The sequence below is a fragment of the Hippocampus bargibanti genome, linkage group LG16 (genome assembly GCF_051943395.1).
Source record: "Hippocampus bargibanti isolate YZ-2025 linkage group LG16, ASM5194339v1, whole genome shotgun sequence".
In the NCBI taxonomy this organism is placed as follows: Eukaryota; Metazoa; Chordata; class Actinopteri; order Syngnathiformes; family Syngnathidae; genus Hippocampus; species Hippocampus bargibanti.
The window spans coordinates 2,102,501-2,126,908 of NC_142749.1; the positions used below are offsets into that span (position 1 = coordinate 2,102,501).

At 43.1% G+C, this 24,408-nt stretch overlaps 1 protein-coding gene and 9 non-coding genes across 11 annotated transcripts; all 10 read left to right on the plus strand.

The window, feature by feature from the left end:
- Positions 1 to 108: 108 nt before the first annotated feature.
- trnan-guu (transfer RNA asparagine (anticodon GUU)) lies at positions 109 to 182 on the plus strand. The gene has a single exon. It is a non-coding gene; the product is annotated as a tRNA-Asn (tRNA).
- An 855-nt stretch (positions 183 to 1,037) lies between these two features.
- Positions 1,038 to 1,111, plus strand: trnan-guu (transfer RNA asparagine (anticodon GUU)). The gene has a single exon. It is a non-coding gene; the product is annotated as a tRNA-Asn (tRNA).
- Positions 1,112 to 1,502: 391 nt separating this feature from the next.
- On the plus strand, positions 1,503 to 1,576 carry trnan-guu (transfer RNA asparagine (anticodon GUU)). Its single transcript has one exon. It is a non-coding gene; the product is annotated as a tRNA-Asn (tRNA).
- Positions 1,577 to 1,967: 391 nt separating this feature from the next.
- On the plus strand, positions 1,968 to 2,041 carry trnan-guu (transfer RNA asparagine (anticodon GUU)). Its single transcript has one exon. It is a non-coding gene; the product is annotated as a tRNA-Asn (tRNA).
- An 81-nt stretch (positions 2,042 to 2,122) lies between these two features.
- On the plus strand, positions 2,123 to 2,196 carry trnan-guu (transfer RNA asparagine (anticodon GUU)). Its single transcript has one exon. It is a non-coding gene; the product is annotated as a tRNA-Asn (tRNA).
- Positions 2,197 to 2,897: 701 nt separating this feature from the next.
- On the plus strand, positions 2,898 to 2,971 carry trnan-guu (transfer RNA asparagine (anticodon GUU)). The gene has a single exon. It is a non-coding gene; the product is annotated as a tRNA-Asn (tRNA).
- Positions 2,972 to 3,207: 236 nt separating this feature from the next.
- Positions 3,208 to 3,281, plus strand: trnan-guu (transfer RNA asparagine (anticodon GUU)). The gene has a single exon. It is a non-coding gene; the product is annotated as a tRNA-Asn (tRNA).
- Positions 3,282 to 3,362: 81 nt separating this feature from the next.
- Positions 3,363 to 3,436, plus strand: trnan-guu (transfer RNA asparagine (anticodon GUU)). Its single transcript has one exon. It is a non-coding gene; the product is annotated as a tRNA-Asn (tRNA).
- Positions 3,437 to 3,517: 81 nt separating this feature from the next.
- Positions 3,518 to 3,591, plus strand: trnan-guu (transfer RNA asparagine (anticodon GUU)). Its single transcript has one exon. It is a non-coding gene; the product is annotated as a tRNA-Asn (tRNA).
- Positions 3,592 to 12,290: 8,699 nt separating this feature from the next.
- Positions 12,291 to 23,611, plus strand: LOC148886098 (kelch-like protein 24). Of its 2 annotated transcripts, none has more exons than XM_089017432.1 (12): positions 12,291 to 12,375; positions 12,680 to 12,952; positions 13,059 to 13,193; positions 13,840 to 14,031; positions 14,318 to 14,461; positions 14,558 to 14,744; positions 14,921 to 15,067; positions 17,782 to 17,910; positions 21,008 to 21,184; positions 21,369 to 21,515; positions 22,870 to 23,035; positions 23,110 to 23,611. In XM_089017432.1, the coding sequence occupies exons 2-12, from the start codon at positions 12,701 to 12,703 to the stop codon at positions 23,240 to 23,242; spliced, it is 1,809 nt and encodes a 602-aa protein (XP_088873558.1). In that variant the 5' UTR covers positions 12,291 to 12,375; positions 12,680 to 12,700; the 3' UTR covers positions 23,243 to 23,611. The 2 variants fall into 2 exon arrangements, with proteins under 2 accessions (XP_088873558.1, XP_088873559.1); XM_089017433.1 differs by having other exon boundaries at positions 12,341 to 12,358.
- Positions 23,612 to 24,408: the final 797 nt, after the last annotated feature.

Below are 24,408 nucleotides of genomic sequence, written 5' to 3' on the forward strand. Positions count from 1 at the left end.
TTGGTGGTTCAAGCCCACCCAGGGACGATCTTGATTAGCTCTGATTATTTGGCCAGAACACTCCTGGAAGTCAAAAATTAATGTAACATTTTTTTATAAATAGCATGTGTCTCTGTGGCGCAATCGGTTAGCGCGTTCGGCTGTTAACTGAAAGGTTGGTGGTTCAAGCCCACCCAGGGACGATCTTGACTAGCTCTGATTATTTGGCCAGAACACTCCTGGAAGTCAAAAATTAATGTAACATTTTTTTACACCTAGCAAGTGTCTCTTTGGCGCAATCGGTTAGCTAGTTCGGCTGTTAACTGAAAGGTTGGTGGTTCAAGCCCACCCAGGGACGATCTTGATTAGCTCTGATTATTTGGCCAGAACACTCCTGGAAGTCAAAAATTAATGTAACATTTTTTTACACCTAGCAAGTGTCTCTGTGCGGCAATCGGTTAGCGCGTTTGGCTGTTAACTGAAAGGATGGTGGTTCAAGCCCACCCAGGGACGATCTTGATTAGCTCTGATTATTTGGCCAGAACACTCCTGAAAGTCAAAAATTAATGTAACATTTTTTTATACATAGCATGTGTCTCTGTGGCGCAATCGGTTAGCGCGTTCGGCTGTTAACTGAAAGGTTGGTGGTTCAAGCCCACCCCGGGACGATCTTGATTAGCTCGGATTATTTGGCCAGAACACTCCTGGAAGTCCAAAATTAATGTAACATTTTTTTACACCGAGCAAGTGTCTCTGTGCCGCAATCGGTGAGCGCGTTTGGCTGTTAACTGAAAGGTTGGTGGTTCAAGCCCACCCAGGGACGATCTTGATTAGCTCGGATTATTTGGCCAGAACACTCCTGGAAGTCAAAAATTAATGTAACATTTTTTTACACCTAGCAAGTGTCTCTGTGCCGCAATCGGTTAGCGCGTTTGGCTGTTAACTGAAAGGATGGTGGTTCAAGCCCACCCAGGGACGATCTTCATTAGCTCTGATTATTTGGCCAGAACACTCCTGGAAGTCAAAAATTAATGTAACATTTTTTATACATAGCATGTGTCTCTGTGGCGCAATCGGTTAGCGCGTTCGGCTGTTAACTGAAAGGTTGGTGGTTCAAGCCCACCCAGGGACGATCTTGATTAGCTCTGATTCTTTGGCCAGAACACTCCTGGAAGTCAAAAATTAATTGTACATTTTTTTACACCTAGCAAGTGTCTCTGTGGCGCAATTGGTTAGCACGTTTGGCTGTTAACTGAAAGGTTGGTGATTCAAGCCCACCCAGGGACGATCTTGATTAGCTCTGATTCTTTGGCCAGAACACTCCTGGAAGTCAAAAATTAATTGTACATTTTTTTACACCTAGCAAGTGTCTCTGTGGCGCAATTGGTTAGCACGTTTGGCTGTTAACTGAAAGGTTGGTGGTTCAAGCCCACCCAGGGACGATCTTGATTAGCTCTGATTATTTGGCCAGAACACTCCTGGAAGTCAAAAATTAATGTAACATTTTTTTAAACACAGCAAGTGTCTCTGTGGCGCAATCGGTTAGCGCATTCGGCTGTTAACTGAAAGGTTGGTGGTTCAAGCCCACCCAGGGACGATCTAGATTAGCTCGGATTATTTGGCCAGAACACTCCTGGAAGTCAAAAATTAATGTAACATTTTTTTATACATAGCATGTGTCTCTGTGGCGCAATCGGTTAGCACGTTTGGCTGTTAACTGAAAGGTTGGTGGTTCACGCCCACCCAGGGACGATTTTGATTAGCTCGGATTATTTGGCCAGAACACTCCTGGAAGTCAAAAATTAATGTAACATTTTTTTAAACATAGCAAGTGTCTCTGTGGCGCAATCGGTTAGCACGTTTGGCTGTTAACTGAAAGGTTGGTGGTTCAAGCCCACCCAGGGACGATCTTGATTAGCTCGGATTATTTGGCCAGAACACTCCTGGAAGTCAAAAATTAATGTAACATTTTTTTATACATAGCATGTGTCTCTGTGGCGCAATCGGTTAGCGCGTTCGGCTGTTTACTGAAAGGTTGGTGGTTCAAGCCCACCCAGGGACGATCTTGATTAGCTCTGATTCTTTGGCCAGAACACTCCTGGAAGTCAAAAATTAATTGTACATTTTTTTACACCTAGCATGTGTCTCTGTGGCGCAATCGGTTAGCGCGTTCGGCTGTTTACTGAAAGGTTGGTGGTTCAAGCCCACCCAGGGACGATCTTGACTAGCTCTGATTATTTGGCCAGAACACTCCTGGAAGTCAAAAATTAATGTAACATTTTTTTACACCTAGCAAGTGTCTCTTTGGCGCAATCGGTTAGCTAGTTCGGCTGTTAACTGAAAGGTTGGTGGTTCAAGCCCACCCAGGGACGATCTTGATTAGCTCTGATTATTTGGCCAGAACACTCCTGGAAGTCAAAAATTAATGTAACATTTTTTTACACCTAGCAAGTGTCTCTGTGCCGCAATCGGTTAGCGCGTTTGGCTGTTAACTGAAAGGATGGTGGTTCAAGCCCACCCAGGGACGATCTTCATTAGCTCGGATTATTTGGCCAGAACACTCCTGGAAGTCAAAAATTAATGTAACATTTTTTTAAACATAGCAAGTGTCTCTGTGCCGCAATCGGTTAGCGCGTTTGGCTGTTAACTGAAAGGATGGTGGTTCAAGCCCACCCAGGGACGATCTTCATTAGCTCGGATTATTTGGCCAGAACACTCCTGGAAGTCAAAAATTAATGTAACATTTTTTTATACATAGCATGTGTCTCTGTGGCGCAATCGGTTAGCGCGTTCGGCTGTTAACTGAAAGGTTGGTGGTTCACGCCCACCCAGGGACGATCTTGATTAGCTCGGATTATTTGGCCAGAACACTCCTGGAAGTCAAAAATTAATGTAACATTTTTTTACACCTAGCAAGTGTCTCTGTGGCGCAATCGGTTAGCGCGTTCGGCTGTTTACTGAAAGGTTGGTGGTTCAAGCCCACCCAGGGACGATCTTGATTAGCTCTGATTATTTGGCCAGAACACTCCTGGAAGTCAAAAATTAATGTAACATTTTTTTACACCTAGCAAGTGTCTCTGTGCCGCAATCGGTTAGCGCGTTTGGCTGTTAACTGAAAGGATGGTGGTTCAAGCCCACCCAGGGACGATCTTGATTAGCTCTGATTATTTGGCCAGAACACTCCTGGAAGTCAAAAATTAATGTAACATGTTTTTAAACATCGCAAGTGTCTCTGTGGCGCAATCGGTTAGCGCGTTCGGCTGTTAACTGAAAGGTTGGTGGTTCAAGCCCACCCAGGGACGAACTTGATTAGCTCGGATTATTTGGCCAGAACACTCCTGGAAGTCCAAAATTAATGTAACATTTTTTTCTACATAGCAAGTGTCTCTGTGGCGCAATCGGTTAGCGCGTTCGGCTGTTAACTGAAAGGTTGGTGGTTCAAGCCCACCCAGGGACGATCTTCATAAACTCGGATTATTTGGCCAGAACACTCCTGGAAGTCAAAAATTAATGTAACATTTTTTTCTACATAGCAAGTGTCTCTGTGGCGCAATCGGTTAGCGCGTTCGGCTGTTAACTGAAAGGTTGGTGGTTCAAGCCCACCCAGGGACGATCTTGATTAGCTCGGATTATTTGGCCAGAACACTCCTGGAAGTCAAAAATTAATGTAACATTTTTTTAAACATAGCAAGTGTCTCTGTGGCGCAATCGGTTAGCACGTTTGGCTGTTAACTGAAAGGTTTGTGGTTCACGCCCACCCAGGGACGATCATGATTAGCTCGGATTATTTGGCCAGAACACTCCTGGAAGTCAAAAATTAATGTAACATTTTTTTATACATAGCATGTGTCTCTGTGGCGCAATCGGTTAGTGCATTCGGCTGTTAACTGAAAGGTTGGTGATTCAAGCCCACCCAGGGACTATTTTGATGAGCTCCGATTCTTTGGCCAGAACACTCCTGGAAGTCAAAAATTAATTGTACATTTTTTACACCTAGCACCTGCTGTAGATCCTGGTTGTGTGGATCAGGCAGTCCCTTTCGCTCTTAGCATACAGCTTTATGTCATCCATGGAGAGGAGGTGACTGATCGTAGCTCCATTTCTGAGGCGGTATCCATAGCCTGTCTTGGCGATTATTTGGCTGAGGGGGTTCAGTTCTCTGCAGAACAGCAGTGGGGAGAGTGCAGCACTTTGGTAGATGCCACATTTGATGGACACTTGCTTTAGTGGCTTGCCATTGGCTTGTGGTTTTCCACATCCTCATCGAGTTTGCAACGAAGTCTCTCAGGGTCCTGTTGACCTTATCCAACTACAAGCATTCAGTGATCCATGTGTGTGGCACATTGAGTCATATGCTTTCTTGTAATCAATCCAGGCTGTTCATAGGTTGGGATGTTGAGACCTACAGTCTTGTGCGACTGTTTTGTCAACCAGCAGCTGATGTTTGGCACCTTTCGTATCTACCAATGCCTTTCTGTGCTTTGATCATATATTGATCCACGTGTCCACTTATTTTAGCCGCAATAATGCCTGACATGAGCTTCCATGATGTGGAGAGACGGGTTATTGGCCGATAGTGTAAACAGGGGTGTCAAACATACGGCCGGAACCAGCACCCAGGCCCGCAGGATAATTTGAAAGTGGAAAAATGCATAAAAGATATGGAATTAATATTTTTATTTCGCTGCAATTCATGGATTATCCGCTAAGGGGCGCACTCTTTCTATCAGAGTAGAAGACATGCCGCGTCACTGACACAGACTGAAAACAGCAGACGGTGTCAATGCGCCATCTGCTGCTTGTTACGACGTTGTTGATAACTTGGTCTCTACCTCTCCGCTACACCCTCATTACCCAAAATGTCGTTATCCAAACGGAGAAAAGTAGATAAGTAATGTAGAATTTTCAAAGAAAAATGGACCACGTCCTATTTATTTACAGAGATGCACGGAAAACCTTTGTGCTTGGTGTGTTTGCAACAAGTTTCGGTATTGCAGGAATATAATATTCGACGCCACTACGAGACTCATCACAGCGAAAAATATGATGGGTTGCAAGGACAGCTGAGAAGAGAAAAGAATAACGAATTGCTGGCGGGTCTGAGGAAACACCAGTCAACTTTCATGCGGAGCCGAGAAGTCAATGAAGCAGCGGTAAAAGCCAGCTACCTAATTGCTAGCGAAATAGCATTAGCATCGAAGCCGTATTTCGACGGTGACTTTGTTAAACGATGCATGATGAAGGCGGCTGAACTTGTATGTTCCGAGAAGCGACAAGCTTTTGCCAATATTAATCTGATGAGGAATACTATAGCAGAGAGGATTTATTGCATTTTCCGTGGCAATTGACGAGAGCACTGACATCACAGACGTGGCCCAACTGGCCATATTTATTCGAGGAGTTGATGAGACATTGACTGTTACTGAAGAGTTTCTTGAGTTGGTGCCAATGATGGACACCACAACAGACGAGGACATTTTCGACTCTGTCGTTGCTGTATTGGACAGAGTTGGAGTGGACCGGTCCCGCGTTGTCAGCCTGGCTACAGACGGCGCGTGATCCATGTTCGGAAAGAAAGCAGGTGTCGCGACAAAGTTCAAAGACAAAGTACAAGCCCTTAATGGAGGAGATCGTCTCTGGACATTTCATTGTATTTTGCACCAGGAGGCGTTGTGTTGCAAGTTGCTGAAAATGGACCACGTCATGGAGGTGGTTGTTCGCACTGTAAATTTCATCCGGTCCAAAAGTCTGAACCATCGTCAGTTTGACAAACTTCTCAGCGACAGCAACATTACCCACAGCCTGCCATACCACACTTTAATGTTAGTCAGCAGCTTCAAAACAAAAGTTCTGTGATGGAATTCTACTGTTCATACAACTCCATAAATGTTCAGTATGTATTGTATGTGTATGTATGTTTCATGTATGAAGTTTACAGATTTACAGGACAGGTGAACACTTTCTTCATTACACATTTAAAATCACTCTCCTTAGTTTGTAAGGTGTACGCAGGGATTACGTTTAGATTTTATATGTGTATGTGTAAGTGGTTTAAAAATTCCCTTTCTTTAAAAGTCATTTAATCTTAAAGTGCATTACTATACTTTTCAGTACCAATTAAAGTTTTGTGCCTTTGTACAATCAGTGGGATCAGTTGCAGGAAACATGAGGTGTTTCATGAAATGTTTTGTAAAAGGATAGTTCATTAAATGTCAATATTTTCCTAATGTTCTTGTGCTTCTTTACACCAAAACAAAGGAAATACATGATATTTTTGCTATTTTTAGCAGAGTATGGTATAATTTTAATGGTCCGGCCCACTTGACATCTCCCTAGGCCGTATGTGGCCCGCGATAAGAAATGAGTTTGACACCCTTCGTGGAATCCTTCATGATCAGCATGGTTCGCCCTTCAGTTAACCATCCTGGGTGAGTCCCATCCATCAGCAACTGGTTCATTTGTGCTGTTAAGCGCTTGTGGAGTGTTGTGAGTTTCTTTAGCCAAGAATGAATTATCATCCAAGAATGAGATAGGGAAGCCAACCCCAATGAGTGAAATGCTGAGCGAGGCAGCAACTGACCTGAGAGATACACCTAGCAAGTGTCTCTGTGGCGCAATTGGTTAGTGTGTTTCACTGGTAACCTTAAATTTGGGGTTCAAGCCCACCTAGGTACGATCTTCAGTATCTCTAACTTTTTTTGCCAGAATGGTCTCCTTAGTCAAAAATTGATTTACCGTATTTTCCCGACCAAAGGGCATTTATGTGTGCCATTTCTGTATTTAACCCAACAACAATAGGATATTCAAACAAAAATCTTGTACGCGTTGTGGTATGCAACATCCCCCAAAGCAGTGTCCAGCATATGGGAAAATATGTAAAAACTGCGACAAAGCAAATCATTATGCTCGTTGCTGCAGGAACCAAGAAATGAAAGGCAAGATAGATGCAGTAGATGATCATTATGAAGTGGAGGAACTTTATGTGAATGCTGTAAAAGATGAAAGAGAAGAAAAAGATTGGATCACTACGCTGAAAGTGAACAACATTCATCTAAAATTCAAATAGGATACTGGAGCCAATGTGAATGTCATTTCAGAGACTCATTTCATGAAGATCAGACCGAGACCAAAAATACATAGGGCAAGCATGAAAGTCACAGCTTATGCGGGGGCAGTCATACCGATGAAAGGAAAATGCATTGTGAATGTGACACATAAAGGCCAATTACGTAAGCTATCTTTCATCATAGTTCCAAGGGATGTGCAGGGTCTACTAGGATTGTCGGCATGTGAGAGACTACACCTAGTGATGAGAGTTTTTGTCGTGGACAGACAAAAAGAGACAGTATATGATCAACTAATGGAGCAGTACAAAAACTTGTTTCAAGGGTTAGGCTGCCTACCAGGAGAACACACAATCACAGTGGACAAAAGTGTGCCACCAGTGATCATGATCACCAGAGCATTGGCAGTTGCAGATGCAAAGATGGAGATTATACAGATGGAAACAAACAAAGATGACACTGAAACAATTGAAACAAATCATCAAAAATGGCCATATTTGCTAGAAACGGGATTGCAAACCAAGTGTTTTCTGATAACGGTCAACAATTCGCCAATGAGAAGTTCAGAAAATGTGCGAAGGAGTGGGACTTTAAACACATCACCTCAAGTCCACATTTTCCACAATCCAATGGCTAGGTGGAAAGTTCTGTCAAGACTGTGAAACGGCTGATGTACAAGGCAACAGACAGTGGAACGTATTTCTACCAGAGCTTGCTGGTGTATCACACAACGCCCCTCGAGTGTGGTACTCATGGGACGTGTGCTGAGATCCAACTTACCCATTGCGGAAAACCTGCTAAAGACAAAGGTAGGGGAGAAAGTGAGGAAGATCAAAGAACAACAGAAACAAAAACAAAGGTTCTACCATGACAGAGGAACACAGAACCTACCTGAACTACACACCAAGTACGGTACAAAGTCAAAACAGACACATGGTCACAGAAAGGGACTGTTCTGCGTCAGGTCCAACCAAGGTCATACAACATTCAGACAGAGGAAGGTGCTGTTTTAAGAAGAAACAGCCGAGATCTTCTCAAAGACCCAACCATAGAAAGTCAACGTAACCCCTCTAAATCCAGGACATGCTATCCGAAAATCCTCAAGGAAAGCAAAACCACCTGAGAGACTGATTGAAACCATTTAACATGTTTTCTAAGTGATCATGTGGTGAAAAAAACGATTGAATGTTTCATGTGAATGTTTCATTTATTATTGCAAAATTTGGAAAGACTTTATTCCAGTTTAAATTTGCTAATTACTGACATAATAAAAGGAGTCCAAGATGGCGCCCGAGTAGGCAGCTGTCAGCAAGTGCTCTGATGAGCCTTGCTTTTTGTGGTTGTTTTTGTCTTGTTCTTGTGTTTTCTTTTGTCACTTTGTGTTGTTGTACGTCGTGTGGAACGGATACAGATTGTTTTTCAGCATTTTTGACCACGACATTCATCAAAGAGGAGATTGTGCTGAGCGGTTGCGCCTTTTCGGCAGCATGGATATGCCAGTACTGTTTTTGAATGGGAGGAATGTCGGTGCCATTCGACTGCCATCGCTGGACACCAAAGGGGCCATTGTGCTTTTTTGCGCCTGTAATGGGCAGTATCTTCACAGCCCCGCTTTGTTCAGTGGAAGGTCGGTGCTGTTGGACAGTCTGCGGCTAGTTGGATTCATGGCTTGAGGAGCCCGCGATAAGAAGGAAGGAGCGTCAGCGCAGAGCGCCGATGCGTATATGGAACTGTCGCGGGATGGAATTGAAGCGGATTTATTTGGGACAGGAGATGTGAGACAATCTCTTTTCGTCAATGGATGCTACAGCTGCGTGTTTGCTTTCAACATTTAGCTTATAGTCGACGTGCACATTCCACCATGATGTCCCTGATCCACTGGTGAAGAGACGCTTTGATCCTCTCCTCTTTCATCTGGAACTGCTTTATGTAACAAAGAGGGTTTTATGATACAAAGAGGGTACAGAAAGTGCTTAAGAATGAATGACTCTGTGTTTTTATGTTGTCATGTTATTTGTTATTTAGTTTTTTTTTGTTCTTTTGACTTCAAGACGGCGCCGCGAGAGTGGCTGCCTTTCCAGCAACTTTGCTGCTGTGAAATGTAAATTTCTCCACTGCGAGACTAATAAAGGCAAATCCAATCCAATAATTAAATTCACTACATTTGTTAAAAGTAAAGAATTCAATTAAGAAAGGGAGATGTAATGATATGAGCAAATCGTATTTGCATGTTCTACTAGTGATACCTGGCTATAAACCAAAGGAGCATGCGCGCTGCTGCAAGTCAGTCTGATGAGAGCCTACGAGAGCCACACATGTCAATTGCCTTCTCCCTCCAACCAACACAGCCGTCCTAATAAAGAACCTCAACTCTATCCAGAAGTTGTATCATTTACCGATCCCGCTTACACAAAGCAATACAGAGCACACAGACATGAACAACTTGCACTCACTCATAGCTGAGGACAATTTAGAGTGTTCAATCAGCCTACCATGCAGGTCTGTGGAATGTGGGAGCAAACCGGAGTACCTGGAGGGAACCCACCCAGGGACGGCGAGAACATGCAAACTTCACGCAGGAAGACGGGAGCTGTAACCAAACCCTGCATCTCTGCGCTGTGAGGTAGATGTGCGAACCAGTCAACCACTGGGCCATCCTGTACTATTTGAAATGTTCAAAATCATATTTTTGATTGGTCTCAGACAAATGTTGCTAAACTGTAACATGATCTAATTTGTCTGGGTTGTGTTTACATTCGTAAGGTGCAAACCATGTGTTTTGACATCCTATTTTTTCATTAATTTTCAGATCCGCTGAATCCTCTCTAGGGTCGCGATGGGTGCTGGACCCCTGTCGTCATCGGGTAGTAGACAAAAGACATTGAACCGGTTTCCAGCCAATCGCAGATGCACAACCATCTGTGCTTGGGATAATTTGGAATGTGAAAACAGTCTGCCATGTGTGTTTTTGGACAGTGGGAGAAAACCACGAGGACCTGGAGAAAACCAATGTGGGCCCAAAGAAATCATGCAAACTCCACATACTGAAGCCGGAACAAGGTATGAAACTACAACCTCTGCATTGTGAGGTTGACGTGCTCACCATTGGATCATTAATAATTGTAATAATAAGCCATAGGATAGGAATAAACAGAACCTGCAATGAATAATACTTTGTTATAAGCAAGCGGGAAGGGGGGGTTAAACATTTTTTTTGCATGTGTTGGAGAATAGGCACTTTATTGAATCCCCTAGACTGAAACAGCATGTAATGCTGGGAAAGTGTCAGGCTGAGATTCCCATCAAAGCCGCGGTGCGCACCTGTGCCGCCACATGCATCTATGTTGATGAGGTACAGTAGAGTGAAGGCAAGGGTCAAGACGACCATTAAATGCTGTTCCATACATTGTTACGGAGATCATAAATTGGGAGATTTTCATACTCACGACTCTGTTGTGTGTGTTAAAATAATGTGAGAGTTACAAAAATTCGAAGTTAAGAAAACACTAAAATGCGTTCATTGTTTATATATGGCGTCACCGGTGCCCACCGCAGCTTTAATGCACATCAAGGACATCAAGGAATTGAAAGACGTCTCACCCTGACGCATATCACACGCTTGAAAATGGTATAAAAGCAGCTGTCGTGGGACAGAGAGAATCAGACTCGTCTCGGACTCACAGACTCAAAGAGACTTGCAAAGACCCGCACAAGCCGGGCGTCGGACGGACATCACGGAACGACTTGCTCGACTCCACGCCACGATCAAGCTCTGCGTGACACCGGCCTGGGAGATTTGACAACGAACCTACTTACAAATAAAGCGAAACATCAAACTTTTTATATACATTTAATTAGCGTATATCCCGTTCCGAACGAGGTGGAGAGCGAGCCGTCTCGTCGGAACAAAATGAATAGCTGGATCCCCAAAGCAAGCGACAGAGACAATAGATTGTGAATGCGCTGAGACAATAGATCCGTGAATGCGCTGGTCCCAAAGTGGACCAGGACAAATACAAAATAAAGATGACCTAAGTGCGACTCGTGGGACAAGGGGGAAAAACCGATCGGCGTACTACACAAACAGACAATAAAATAAAAAGCACTCTGAAGTGCGACGAGGAACAATCCCAAGAAGTATCAAATACTAAGGGGGGTGGGGGGACTCTGACCGGGTACCTACTAGTGATGGGTCGATGAGGCATCCTGTATTGATTCGACACAGTGACACACTGTATTGACAGTCTTGACGCTGCGTTGCTGAATACTGTTGCTAAATACTGACATTTGGTGGACTTGCAGGAAACATTTGACAGGGTCGTCTGACACTGATCTGTCAAACATGAGAAGATCCTCTCACAAGACGCTGAAGAAGTGGGTGTGCAAACACCTGTGAGTGAACGTTGCCTCCATGGACTTTCAGTATAAGAGCGAGTCTTCCGAGCGTGCAACGTGTCCCGCTGACATAGCGCTGTACCTCTGAGTGCTCATCAATAGTGGTTCCGGTAGTGATCACGCGACTTTCTTAAAGCGGTACGCGGTCCAACACGGGGTATTCCCCTGGAAGATCGGCGCACTCAGCGACGCCTCAGTGTCGTGAGACCAATCACTAGTACCCACAGAAACGCAGCGGAAGGACTCTGACCTGGGGACTGGCAGTAGCGATGCAACTTCAATACACTGGCAAATGACAGGTGAATACATGCTGTTTCAATACCAGGTGACATAATGAGGGGATTGACAGCAGGTGGTGGAAGCGTGGAGGCGCGGCCCCACCCCTTGCTGTCAATCCGAATGTGACAATATTAAAATGAATTTTGTTTTTACAGTTCCTTTTTTTCCACCTTACAAATTATTGTGAGTATTGTGGTCAAAATCGGGAGTCTCCCGACCAAATCGTAAGACTTAACATGTATGCGGTTCCATGAGATTTGCAGAAAGTACAATAAAACTACGTTTTAGAATAAGACTCTGCTCCCCGCAAGGTCCAATTAAACAAGGTCAGATTTTACACATTAATAAATTGACGAGCAAATTTGGGACATTTTTTCAGGTGTGGTGGGATTGTGTCGATATATTTTATTTAAAAAAAATTTTATTTTAAATAAAATATATCGACACATAAAATAAATTATTTTATGTCGAATGAGTGTCCGGCGTAATAAATGTCGGGAAACACTACACCTCTTTGCCAGTCTGGGGCAGAAACGAGCCTAAATAGTTATTTCCCAACCACAATGAATAGAAGAAGAATCGCCGCTTATATTTACTGTGTACCTTGCCAGGATCAAAACTCTCTACGAGCACGCTCGTGGGTGGGTTATGCCTATAGGTAATTTGCACTCTCTTGTTACGAAAGTTGCAACGATGCTGCTCCGCACACAATTAAAACGACGAACGGAAGTGAACATATTCGTCAAACCAACAGCTTATCTTTTACCTTGCTAAATTAAGCCTCATTAGTGAGCGAGCTAACAAGTCGATCTCTGGTTGCCAGATTCGGAGATGTCATTTTTTTAAATTTCCGTAATATATCGACTTGAGATGTCTTCAGATCTTGTTATTCTAAGTGCAGTTTAACTGCCCAGTTTAGAACGGCATTTAAAAGTGCCTCTTTTTCTCGGTCTGATTCCCAGGATTTCTCGCCAGTGTCGGAAATGTCTGAAATTGTGGCAGCCAACTCTCTAATTGCAAACCCCCAGTTAGAGACCCGCGACCCCGCAACTCCGGCATCTCCGTGCGGCGGCGAAGATTACTTATTTGTGGAAGCCCGACACCCCAACACTGTCTTGCAGGGCCTTAACACCCTACGGCTAGAAAACTCATTCTGCGATGTCACACTGTGTTGCGGCGGACAAGAGTTCCCCTGTCACCGGATCGTGCTGGCCTCCTTCAGCACTTACTTCCAGGTACCCCTGAGCTGATATTACCACAATGAGTCGTGGAGGTATCCTCATTTCACGTGATACCAATTCCCTAAACCGTGGGTCGTGACTGGATGCTCACCTCCACTAGGCAATGTTTACCACTGAACTGAAGGAGTCTAAACAGGAGCGTGTGGCCATTAATGGAGTAGAGCCACAGATGGTTGGCATGTTGGTGAGCTATGCCTATACATCAGAGGTCTACATCTCCAAAGCGAACGTCCAGGTAGGTCGTGACAACTTATATTTAGTAGGCACAAAACATATTCCCAAAGTTTGGCCACGCTTGTGCAAAATATGCCAGACCTCAGCACACTTCACAAGCATGCAGTTAAGCAAACTTCTTCTTTTCCTTTCGGCTTTTCCCTTCAAGAGGTCGCCACAGCGAATCAGTGTCTTGCATTTTCAGATGTTTGATCCGCATGTTTGTTTTGGCCAAGCTTTTACGTCGGATGCCCTTCCTGACACAACCCTCTGTATTTATCCGAGCTTGGGAGCGGCACAAGAAGACACTGGCTTGTGTCCCCTTGTGGCTACAGAACAAGCAACTCTATGAACTTAATAAATTCCAAAACTAAAGGTAAAAATGCATGGAAGATGTTTGAAACGCACTATTTTGCCAACCATTTTCTCCAGTTCAAGGTGTCTTTTTTTCAATTTGGATGAGCTTTTCTTCTTCTGAAATTGTCAGTTAACCAAACGCATTGTGTATTTCTCTTGTCTTTTTTACAAGACCGTAAAAGAACCGAAAAAAAGAATATACATCTGATGGCATCACGTCCAGGCGTGCCAGTTATCAAATCGCTGTTCCAATGTTTATGCAACGGAACTCTACTGTTGTACGTAAATTTAACAAACTCTGTTCTGTCCAGGCGCTGCTGGCCGCAGCCAATTTGCTGGACATGATGGCCGTGCGAGAGGCCTGCTGCCGCTTCATGGAGCGTCAGATGGATGAGATCAACTGTGTTGGCATCCACTGCTTTGCTGAGGCTCACTCCTGTAAGCTGCTGGAGAAACGCAGCATGGAGTACATTCTCAAGCACTTTAGCCGTGTTTGCCAGCAGGTGAGAGGCACTGAACAAACTATCGTTTCCGGACGACAGAGCGCACTAGATTATTAGCCTCACCCAGTACATTTTTAAAGGAAAAAAAAACACATTTTTACATAATTAAACCACCCACACCTGTCTATAAACTGCATGTGCCCAATTTGAAATATGAGCTATTTATAAAGAAAGACGGTACACAGAAAATGTTTTCAAAGTTTTAATACCGTAAACATCTCAGATAGTTTGGATGCAATAAATTGTTCAGCGCCCCTTTAGTGAAGGTTTAAATTCTCTCCTGCAGGATGAGTTTTTGTCATTGTGTGTGGACAAACTAACTGAAATCCTTGCCAGTGACCACCTCAACGTGTCCAGAGAGGAATTGGTGTTTGAGGCCGCCATACTGTGGTTAAATAAATGCCCAACCCGCAAGCAAAGTTTTGACAAGGTCAGATTTGAACTGTGCAGTGCGTAGTTGCTGTGAGTCTGTGCAGTCTGATGCTGTAAAATTTGAAGGACTTTGTTCTTCACTCATTTTCTAAAGGTTTTAGAGCATGTGCGCCTGCCCCTCATCAGCCCATACTACCTCTATGACATGATTGAGTCTTTGGATGTGGTGAAGGAGAACCAGAGCTGCCAGAGACTTATTTCTGAGGCCAAAGACTACCTACTGCTGAAGGACCGCCGAAGGGAGCTCTTCTGCTCCCGGGTACGGCCGCGCCGATCCACAGGTCAATATTTTATTATCAAACAAATTATATGAAGTACCTGACGAATGTCTTTTTTTAATTGGAAAATAAGTGACTCCTATGCAACACATTATTGTCACAATATTTTTTTTATTTTTTGGGGGGCGGGGGGGTGAGCACAAGCCTCTGTTACGATTATTGCGTTTCCATGGGATCAGGCACATCGGAAGTCATCATAACAGTTGGCGGAGAGGACGACAAAGTGGTCCTGCGCAGTGTGGAGAGCTTCGATCCCGTGACGAATAAGTGGCGGGATCATGCTTGCCTGCCATTTGCTGTGAGCAAGCATGGGCTCGTGGTGTCAGGTGAGCCAACGCAAGTCATATGCCACTGTGTAAATCAGCAACTAATACCGTCTGTATACTGCAGGGTCAGATGGTCACATGACATTGTTGTGGTGGAATACAGTCAAACCTGGGTTTTCAACCATCCGTTCTAGAAACCTGTTCGAAAACTGAAACATTCCCATTATAACCCATTAAATCAATGTCTGCTTTTTATTTTATCGTGATTGAAGATTACAAACACGCCTGCTCACAACGAGACGTTACATGAGGATAATGCTTAACTGCCAACTTCTGAAATCAAAAAAAAGCCACAGGCCCCGGTCGGTCCAGGAAAAGTTGAAGCCAAACGATTTTTAACATTATAGCTACTTCAAATTCGGATATAAACACCATAAAAATGTTGATCGATGTCAAAGCTATACTTCTGAAAAAATACCCATATTTCAACTTGTCAATCATTAAAATATCATGACTCGTCTTCCACCTCTGAAAGCAAACATACAGCCCAGTGTTATTTACACATAAGGTACCAAGGATAGTGAAAAGAAATGACTCGCAATTGATATGAATTATAGCAAATCACATCTTTGAGCACTATAAATTGTTTTTTATATCAGCGGAGATCCACAACATGAAGCTATCTCATAATACTAAAGACAAATGATGCAGTACTGAAAAAGCTAAAATATGTTTGTTATACACAGTATATACGTAACCCGAGTCCTTATTCAACCACATTTAATCATTAAATAACCTCACTGTGTATAAAATAAAGTCTGTCGTTGATTCATCCAATCTTGTCGACACACACTGCAGTTTGCGTCATTTTCACTTTTCCTTGACCAAAGTTTAATTCCTGGAGATGCTTGGGAGTATTCCTCATGAAACGACTGTAGTTTTCTTTTAGATTTCAAACTTTTTGTTTATTTTTCTCCGGCAGATGCCATTACATGACAATGATAAAAACAATGCTAACTCTTGATTCCAGGCGCAATTCATGTAAAGGAAGCTAACAGCTGGCACTGTGCCGATCGCCTGTTCTAAATTAAAAAAAAAACATCATTTTCATTTATGAAACATAACCCGGAATGGGATAATGAAAACTGTGCTCATTACGTCAAGGTTGGCAGGTATAATAACGCGTTGGTCCCAATGAGACGCAACACAAGTGACGTAGAAGGAGTGGATTCGAGTGGTGCATTCAGTTTGCTCGAGAACCCATTTTCGGTTGTAAACCTCAGCATAAAAAAAAAAACACAAAATCTGTGGTGGAAAACCAAATTGGTCAAGAAGCGAGGCGTTCGAAAAACTGAGGTTTGACTCTATACTTGAAATGTTATTGACTTTTTTCTGTTTAGAATAAATGCGCAAAATGCACAAATGCGATGCATGTCTGCTGCTTTTGACTCTCTGATTGCTGTGTGTCTGTCAGAATCAAAAAGCCTTTCATAGTCCCACATTGGGGAAATTTGCAATATACAGCAGCAAAATTGAAAGGGGGAGGGTAAAAAGATACAAAGTATTCTATGCATAATGGAAATAAAATAAATAAACAAAATAGTAGAACGGAAAGGGATTTAAAAAGTGTTAGGAGCTGCCGTAGAGGCAGCCGCACAGCGGGCGCCATGAGAGGGGGAGCTTTTGCAACAGGTGTAACAAAGCACTTCACGTAAGTCAACAAAAGCTAGCAACCACTCATTTGATGACAATGAGGTTAAAATCTTAGCGAAAGAAAATAGATGGTTAGAAAGGGGAGTAAAAGAAGCTATTTTCATAAAACAGCAAAATCCTTCCCTGAACCATAATGGTGGGGTGAGGTTCAATTTGGATCGTTTGTACAATAGATTGTGATAGAATGTTTTTATGCACATTCGTAAACATATTATGTTATTCCATGTTTAGCTTAGTACATATAATGTTATTGCATGTTTAATTTAGTCTACATGGATGTATGAAGCTTATTAGTCTAAATGTTCTCCCAACAAACTTCTCCGTAGCTGATTGGACAACAGATCTCTGCTGTGTCTTTTTAAAACTAGGTTGAGCGGGAGGGCTCACCTCTCTTTGTGCTTTTGTTCGTGCTCTTCGCTCCTCGCTCCAACGAGAGATGTGCTTCTTTTTATTTCACTAGAATAAAGTAGCTTTTTGTTCACCATCTATCGTCCTCGCTGATATTTTTATCACAGAACTTCGTTGAACACCGAACCAGATGAGAAACAAGAATTAGAACCGAACAGATTGCTTCGGAAACATAGGATTAGTCATGCTGATGAGGTGATACCAGGGCCAATTGGGCAATCAGGCCAGTCGTCAGTCAGAACAATAGAAGCTATCAGAGGAGCCGCAGGGAGTAGTCCACTGCTCCCCCCAACCTGAGAGCAGGGACCTATCATAGCAGAGTCCGGCATTGCCATTTCGGGACAGTAGGGCTATATATATAGGACCGAAACTACCAGTAAGACTTTAGTTTGCTGACGAAGCTTCTTGGATGGGAACCGAAATGTCCGACACCTTCAAAGAAGTACAGATGACGGCTGAAGAAACCTTTTCGTTTTCCTCATGTACTCTATGATGTTTGATTACAAGACAAACACTTTATTACATGAAGCAGGTCTAGATAAAAGAGGAGAGGATGACAGTCGTCATGGTGGAATGGGCACCTTCTAGACTCCTTTCTTGTCATTCAGAATGCTGTCAAGCTGCATCATGATATGTTCCTGTCTCCCTCGTAGACTCCACTCTATATTTGGCCGGAGGGGAGTTCCCGGATGGCTCGGCCAGTCGAGAGATGTGGCGTTACGACCCGTGCTTCGAGACTTGGATGGAAATGGCACCCATGAACACATCTCGCTCAGAACTCGGTGAGTCTGTCTCAGTGGGTTGCCATCATAAACATGGCAACGTCTCAAACTCGTGCTTCGAACTCACTCACTGCTTGTTGTGCTCAATTCTCAGCCCAGATGTGAGGCTTTCTGTTTAGCAGCACATTAACTCATTCACTGCCAGACGTGCAAAAATGTGTCCACTCCAGTGCCAGGGTTTTTTTCATTGTCACTTGAATTCCTGGACCCACATAATACAGTGATACCTCTGCTTACGAATTCTTTACCTAACAAACTGTTCGCCTTACGAACATTAAATTCGTGAGAATATAATCTTGGCATACAAACCAGTTTTTGGGAAACACATGGAGCGCCACAATGACTGGCGGACTAGTTTCTCGGCGGAAGAACACCAAACCACACGGCCGAACAATGCCACTGTGGCTGCCTGACTACTTTTCCACATCCACTATCTTTGAGTGCACTCAGTGTGGATGTAGTTTGTTACGGAGTGGATACTTTTGCTTTTTGTGACCGAAAAAGTCCCCACCACAAGCTAGTGTTAAGCCGAAGAGGACACAAAACAAAATGACGGTCGAGCAAGAGGATCGTCGAAAAACATGAACGAGGTGTGACTTAGTGTCCCAGTACCAGTATGCTAAGTTAACCATTGCCACGTGTGGCTAAGGGTGTTTCTGTGTTGTCTAAGCCAGTGTTTTTCAACCGCTTTTGAACCAGGGCACATTTTTTTACATTGGAATTTTTTTGGCTCACACCACGAACCATCTCGCAGGAAAGAGGCAATCAGTGCCACGCGGACAAATATTAAATTACCCTCCCAGTCTTTTCAGCACAGACACCAGAGAATGACATAATATTGGCAGAAAATGATAAATAAATGTTGGTAAAATTTTTCGTTTGAAAAAGGGGCATTGGATAGTTTCTCACGGCACACCTGACAATCTTTCACAGTGGTTGAAAATCACTGGTCTACGCAACGGTCTCAGGCAATAGAAGAATTTGAAAAACGTCTGTTGATATGGATTAACGAAAAGCCGCTAGTAAGGGACAGTGTGTGAGGGTATTATCGCAGAGAAAGCACGGCAACTTCACTCGGATATCATCAATAGGGAACTACATCAACGACCATCACAACTGACGAACTGACACAGCTGACGAAGTTTCTTGGATAAGAAGCGAAACGTCCGACACCTTCAAAGAAGTACAGATGACGGCTGAAGAAACCTTTTCATCGATGGACCACTCCTGTACGACTTACACAGACGACTATCACAAAGTTAAATAAAACGGCTTTATTTTACAGTACAGTTTATTTCTTTAATTACAATGCAGTAGCACATTTATTATACATAAAGTAAGGTATATTTTGTGTAGTTTCAAGGCTTATTTAGTAGACAGTGATGTGTCATTTTTAATGGTTTCCTATGCTATGGGAAATTAATGTTTGGAAGACACACTTTTCGCCTTGCACACACTTTCTGGGAACCAATTAAATTTGTAAGGTGAGGTGTCACTGTATTGCGTATTAGGACTACATACACATTCAGGGCCGTGTGAGAAATCTTAGACTCTATCCTTTAGTAAGAAAAAGAGCTAATTCCTTAATGATATGAGTCTGGAGTTATGACTTCAATGCCTGTTCCGAGGCGTCTCAGACTAATAGTTCATCTGCTGCTGCTCCACTAAATGTGCGTGAGCGGAAAATAATAAAGGAATAAAGGTGAGTATCTTGTTTGGCAATAGCACCCCCCTCCCTCTCAGTAGATTTTCGCATAGCGTCAACCACCACATCCATAATCAAACGAACCCGACATTAAGCGTGAAATATCGTTACACCCCTCGGGATGGAGGGGCTTAGGCCTTTGTTAATCAGGCCTAGGCTCATGTCCAGAGACGGCCGCCGCGAAGACGGCCGCGTCTTTCCTCGCCACCCGGTGTGGAGTAACTTACCCCGATGGTCCACAAGCGCTAGGCCAAAAGCCACTTCAACTTAGTGGTGGAAGCAGGGGTTGAAGAAGTCCAATGGACTCAAAAGATTAATGTCCCCCTCCGTCCTCAACGAGTTCCCTCCCGTGATGTCTCAATGACACAGGAGATATGATCCGGTGAGTCCCAATCAGAGTTCCGTTCGGTCTTCCATCGTTTACTTTTACAAGTCAATCGACTACAAATCCAGTTATTAGCCGCCACTTCTAAGGAGGTTCTAAGGAGGAGGGTACGAATCCGCCGCTCTCTGACAGCCCGGTTCTAGAAACATTTCTTTCACTCTCCACTCGCCCATGTCACGTTCACTCGAGGCGTAGGGACAAGACTCGAGGGACGACAGAAGGCGGTAAGGTTTGGATCCAAAATACACAGTGAGACAGAGTTCCAATAAAAGAGTCTTTCATGAGACACGCACAAAATAAACAATCAAAAAGGTGACAAGGAGGACAATAACTGAACAGACCTGGTGGCGTGGTAGTAGCGGGGAACTTCCTAGAATACTCCGACAAAGACAGTAAGGTAGGAGTGGCTTTTATAGCCAGAAGGCACAATCAAGGGGATCGAAAGCAGGTGCGGTAGCCGGGTGAGTCAGGACGGGAGGGGCCGTCTCCAAGGAGCAGCGGAGGAGGAGACAGGAGGGGAGGGGCGCGCTCTGGACGGCGACGACGTTGTGACAGCCCACTGGCTCGCCCTTTTACCGGGTGTTCAATCACCACCAATTGTCACCACCCGTGCTATTGCTATTGACGGACAGGCCAAATTACCCAATAAGAACACCCGAAAATTGATCCAGGGGCTACATGATCTTGAAATGAGGGCGGCTGTCCAAAATGCAATACATACATATTGGTTGATAATGCGCTTTCACAGCTAACGCTGGAACAAACCGCTAACATGGGAAAATAATGGAAATGCTGCCCCCCTTGTGGAACAGAAAAACATTGCCAGAGGCCATGGCCAGTGCTTTATCGACACCTAAGCATGAAAAAACAAAACCTGAACAAATTCGGAAATGGCGTTTTATGTCATATTTTCAATTCCCGAATTAATTTGTGACTGGCACTGAATGAGTTAAGAAGCTCAAAAATGCAATTTGACTAAATCAAACATCTCTCTCTCAATTTCTCAGGCCTGGTAATGCTGGATGGATTTGTTTATGCTGTGGGTGGCTGGGAAGGTCGTTTTCGTCTGGCCTCAATGGAATGCTACAACCCTCACACCAACTCCTGGCAATTTGCGAGTTCTGTTAAAATGGCAGTCACAAGTCCCGCAGTTGTGGCGCTGGACGGTCTTCTCTACGTTACTGGTAGGAAATACTCCTAATGTGCTGTAATTTGTACTTCAAATATCTTCCAAGGCAGATTTAAATTACTCGACGGATTTCGCGATCATCGTCACTAGTTAGTCGTCACAAGTTTTGTTCACTCTGTTTGAATTCCCGCAACCTTCCTGCTCACTTATTGACTGTGTGCGTTTGGTTTGTCTTGCAGGCGGAGCAGTTTTGGAGGACGGCGACGGCTCTGATCACACACAGGTGTACAACCCTAAAACAGCTACATGGACAGAAGTTTCCCCAATGCAGATTCCTCGGTCTGGTTCAGCAGCTTGTACGCTAAAAGGAAAGATTTATGTCATAGGTAGATTATTTCCATTTACTTTGTCGACTTGAGGATCATGTGTACAAAGAATCGCTTGAGGGGGGGAAAGTGGAGCGTTACCTTTGGTCTCTCTGTTCGTTATGAAGACGATGCGCAAGTGTTTTATCTGCCTAAAAATATCTTGTGTTGTATTTGAAAGTAATCACTAATTTCCATGTTCAGGCAGTGCATAATGTTTGACTACCATTGAAATGTAATTCAATGCCATGCACTATATTTAAATTAGTTTGTTTAACCCTCATCTTATGTTGAAAAAAATCATGTTGATTATGTTGTGGGTCATTTTTACCCGCAATTAAAAATCCACACAAAACAGTCAAATAATAGGTGACATCAGCAACGACTGTTTCTGAGACATAAGCATACTTGATAAGAGAAACAACATATTTTCTATCCCACTGGGATATTTTAGAATTATTTCGAAGAAAGGAAAAGTAAAGGATATCCAGTGCTTTAGTCAACAAAAAATTGACCCTCATATTATTATGTTAAGCCTTAATTCTTTTAAGCATGACAATAGACTTGCATTTAATCTCTTATAATGGGTTTTAAATTTATTTAGGAAAATTTTGAACTTATTTGGAATACAGTAAAGTCTCGTTATATCGATATCGGATATATCGATAGTCCCGGTTATATCGATACTATTTCTATGCACGCACGGAGAAAATTACATGCAAACAGGGTCGGATATATCGATAGTCCCGGTTATATCGATATTTTTTCGGACTCCCTTGAATATCGATATAACGAGACTTTACTGTATCTTTTCTTTGAAATATATCATTACTTTTGACAATGTTACTGTAACTCGCAATAATATGAAATATACAGTTTAATAAGAAAGCTTCTACCTCACTTTTGAAGAACTGCTAGGCTTTTGGATTATTTTATTTTAGTGTAAAAGGCTTTATGTAGAACAGGGGTGTCACTCATTTTTTGCCACGGGCCACATTGTAGTAACGGTTTCCTCTCGAGGGCCCTTGTGAATTTGCAGGAAACCATTACAATGTTTCATCCACTCCACATATTGCGTTTAGAACGCACAACAAATTAATCACTAATTCGTTTTCAAATTTGATGTCAAGAACAATGACTGTTATTGTGGTTTATATGGGACATATATATATATATATATGGGATTTGAGATTGTTGTTCCGACTTTAGCAAGCATCATGGAATTTCACAAGTTTGATTTGCTTTTGCGGACCGAATAAAATAATGTGGCGGGCCAGATTTGGCCCCCGGGCCTTGACTTTGACACCAGTGCTTGAGAACCTCTGTGCTTCAGTGAATCAAATGGCCATCCTACAGTTTTCATTTTTAACTCTAGGGGGGTGGCACGCCTCAAAGGAAAACACAGACAAGGTTGAGTGCTACAACCCCAAGACCGACCAGTGGACCATGTGCGCCCCAATGAAAGAACGACGCTACCGGCCCGGCGCTGCTGTGGTGGATGGAAAGATTTATGTCCTAGGAGGAGAGGAAGGATGGGACAGGTGAGAGTAAAGCAAGACATTCTGTCGCTTTGCATTCTGTCGCATGAACTTGATGCCTGATCTCACTCTGTTAGGTATCATGACACAATCGAGAGGTACTGCGAGGAGACCAACACGTGGGAGATTGTCGGGGAGATGCCCACCAGTCGAAGCTGGCTCAGCTGCGTGTCGCTTTTGCTGAAAGAGGACAATTTGTCTCACTACTAACGCATTTTGCCAAACAGCTGATGTAAGTGATGACATCCGAGAGCAATGCCTTCCCGCGTCTACGCGCACCCTCAACAGGAACACAGAACTACCATTCTCATAGCTGTATTTTTGTATTATTCGTAGTAATGTTATTTATTTATTTGAAGTATGTGTAACTGTGAGAGTGACATGCTGAGATCCTGTATGGGCCAAGAAATTCAACTGTGAATATTTTTAGTGGGATATCCGTGCAAAGGATAAACATCAACTGAGCTTTGTATTACAATTGTTTAAGGATTGTATTTACTTTGTGTTAATTATTTTTGTAATTGGTGTTCCTAAATTTTAATTACAAGTGACTCTAATAAAATGTTTATCTTTCAAAATATTTGCCTTTCTTCTGTTTGTTTGTTTTTTTAATAATTAATTGGTGTATACTGGAATCAAATGCACGCTCTGGTAAAATGTGAGGTGGAAGTTTCAGCCACAGCTACCTGGTTCTTGTGTTTAAATTGTGATTGGGGAAACACAAACCTGTAGTCTGGGGTCATTTTTCCAAGTATCGCTGCAGATATTTTTAAATGGCTTCCCAACTTCCATTGAAGTGCCCTTGAGCAAGGTGATTTATATGGAATTGATGTGGAACATAGTATGAGTAGGATTTCTCGTGGGTTTAGAAGGAGTGACATACACAATTCTTCTGAATTATGGTGCAAATATTGAAATACAATTGACTGTTAAATGTTTTTTTCAGGTGGATTGTTCTAGTGACAGCTGTTGTGAAAGCGCTATGCAAATAATGATGTATTGTGTGTAGGGGCGCTTTGATATTGTGTGCGTGGGGGTGCATTGATACAGGGTGACCCAAAAAGATGCGTACCCATGAAAATTTCAATTGTGGCTTTGATTAAAAAGCTATTTCAAATTACAACCACACATTATTTACCAGTTTCAGCTATTTCTGTAAATTTGTAGTCAATTTATGGCTTTCCCAAGATGTGTTCCAAATGTTCACCATTTCGTTGCAAGCAAACCTGTACTCGTCTTACAAAGTTGTCAATCACTTTTAGACAATTCTGTTTTGCCTAAGCAGGCTATTGTATGAACGATCCAAATTGAACCTCACCCCACCAGACCGGTTTAATGAAGGATTTTGTTGTTTTATAAGAATCGCTTCTTTTACC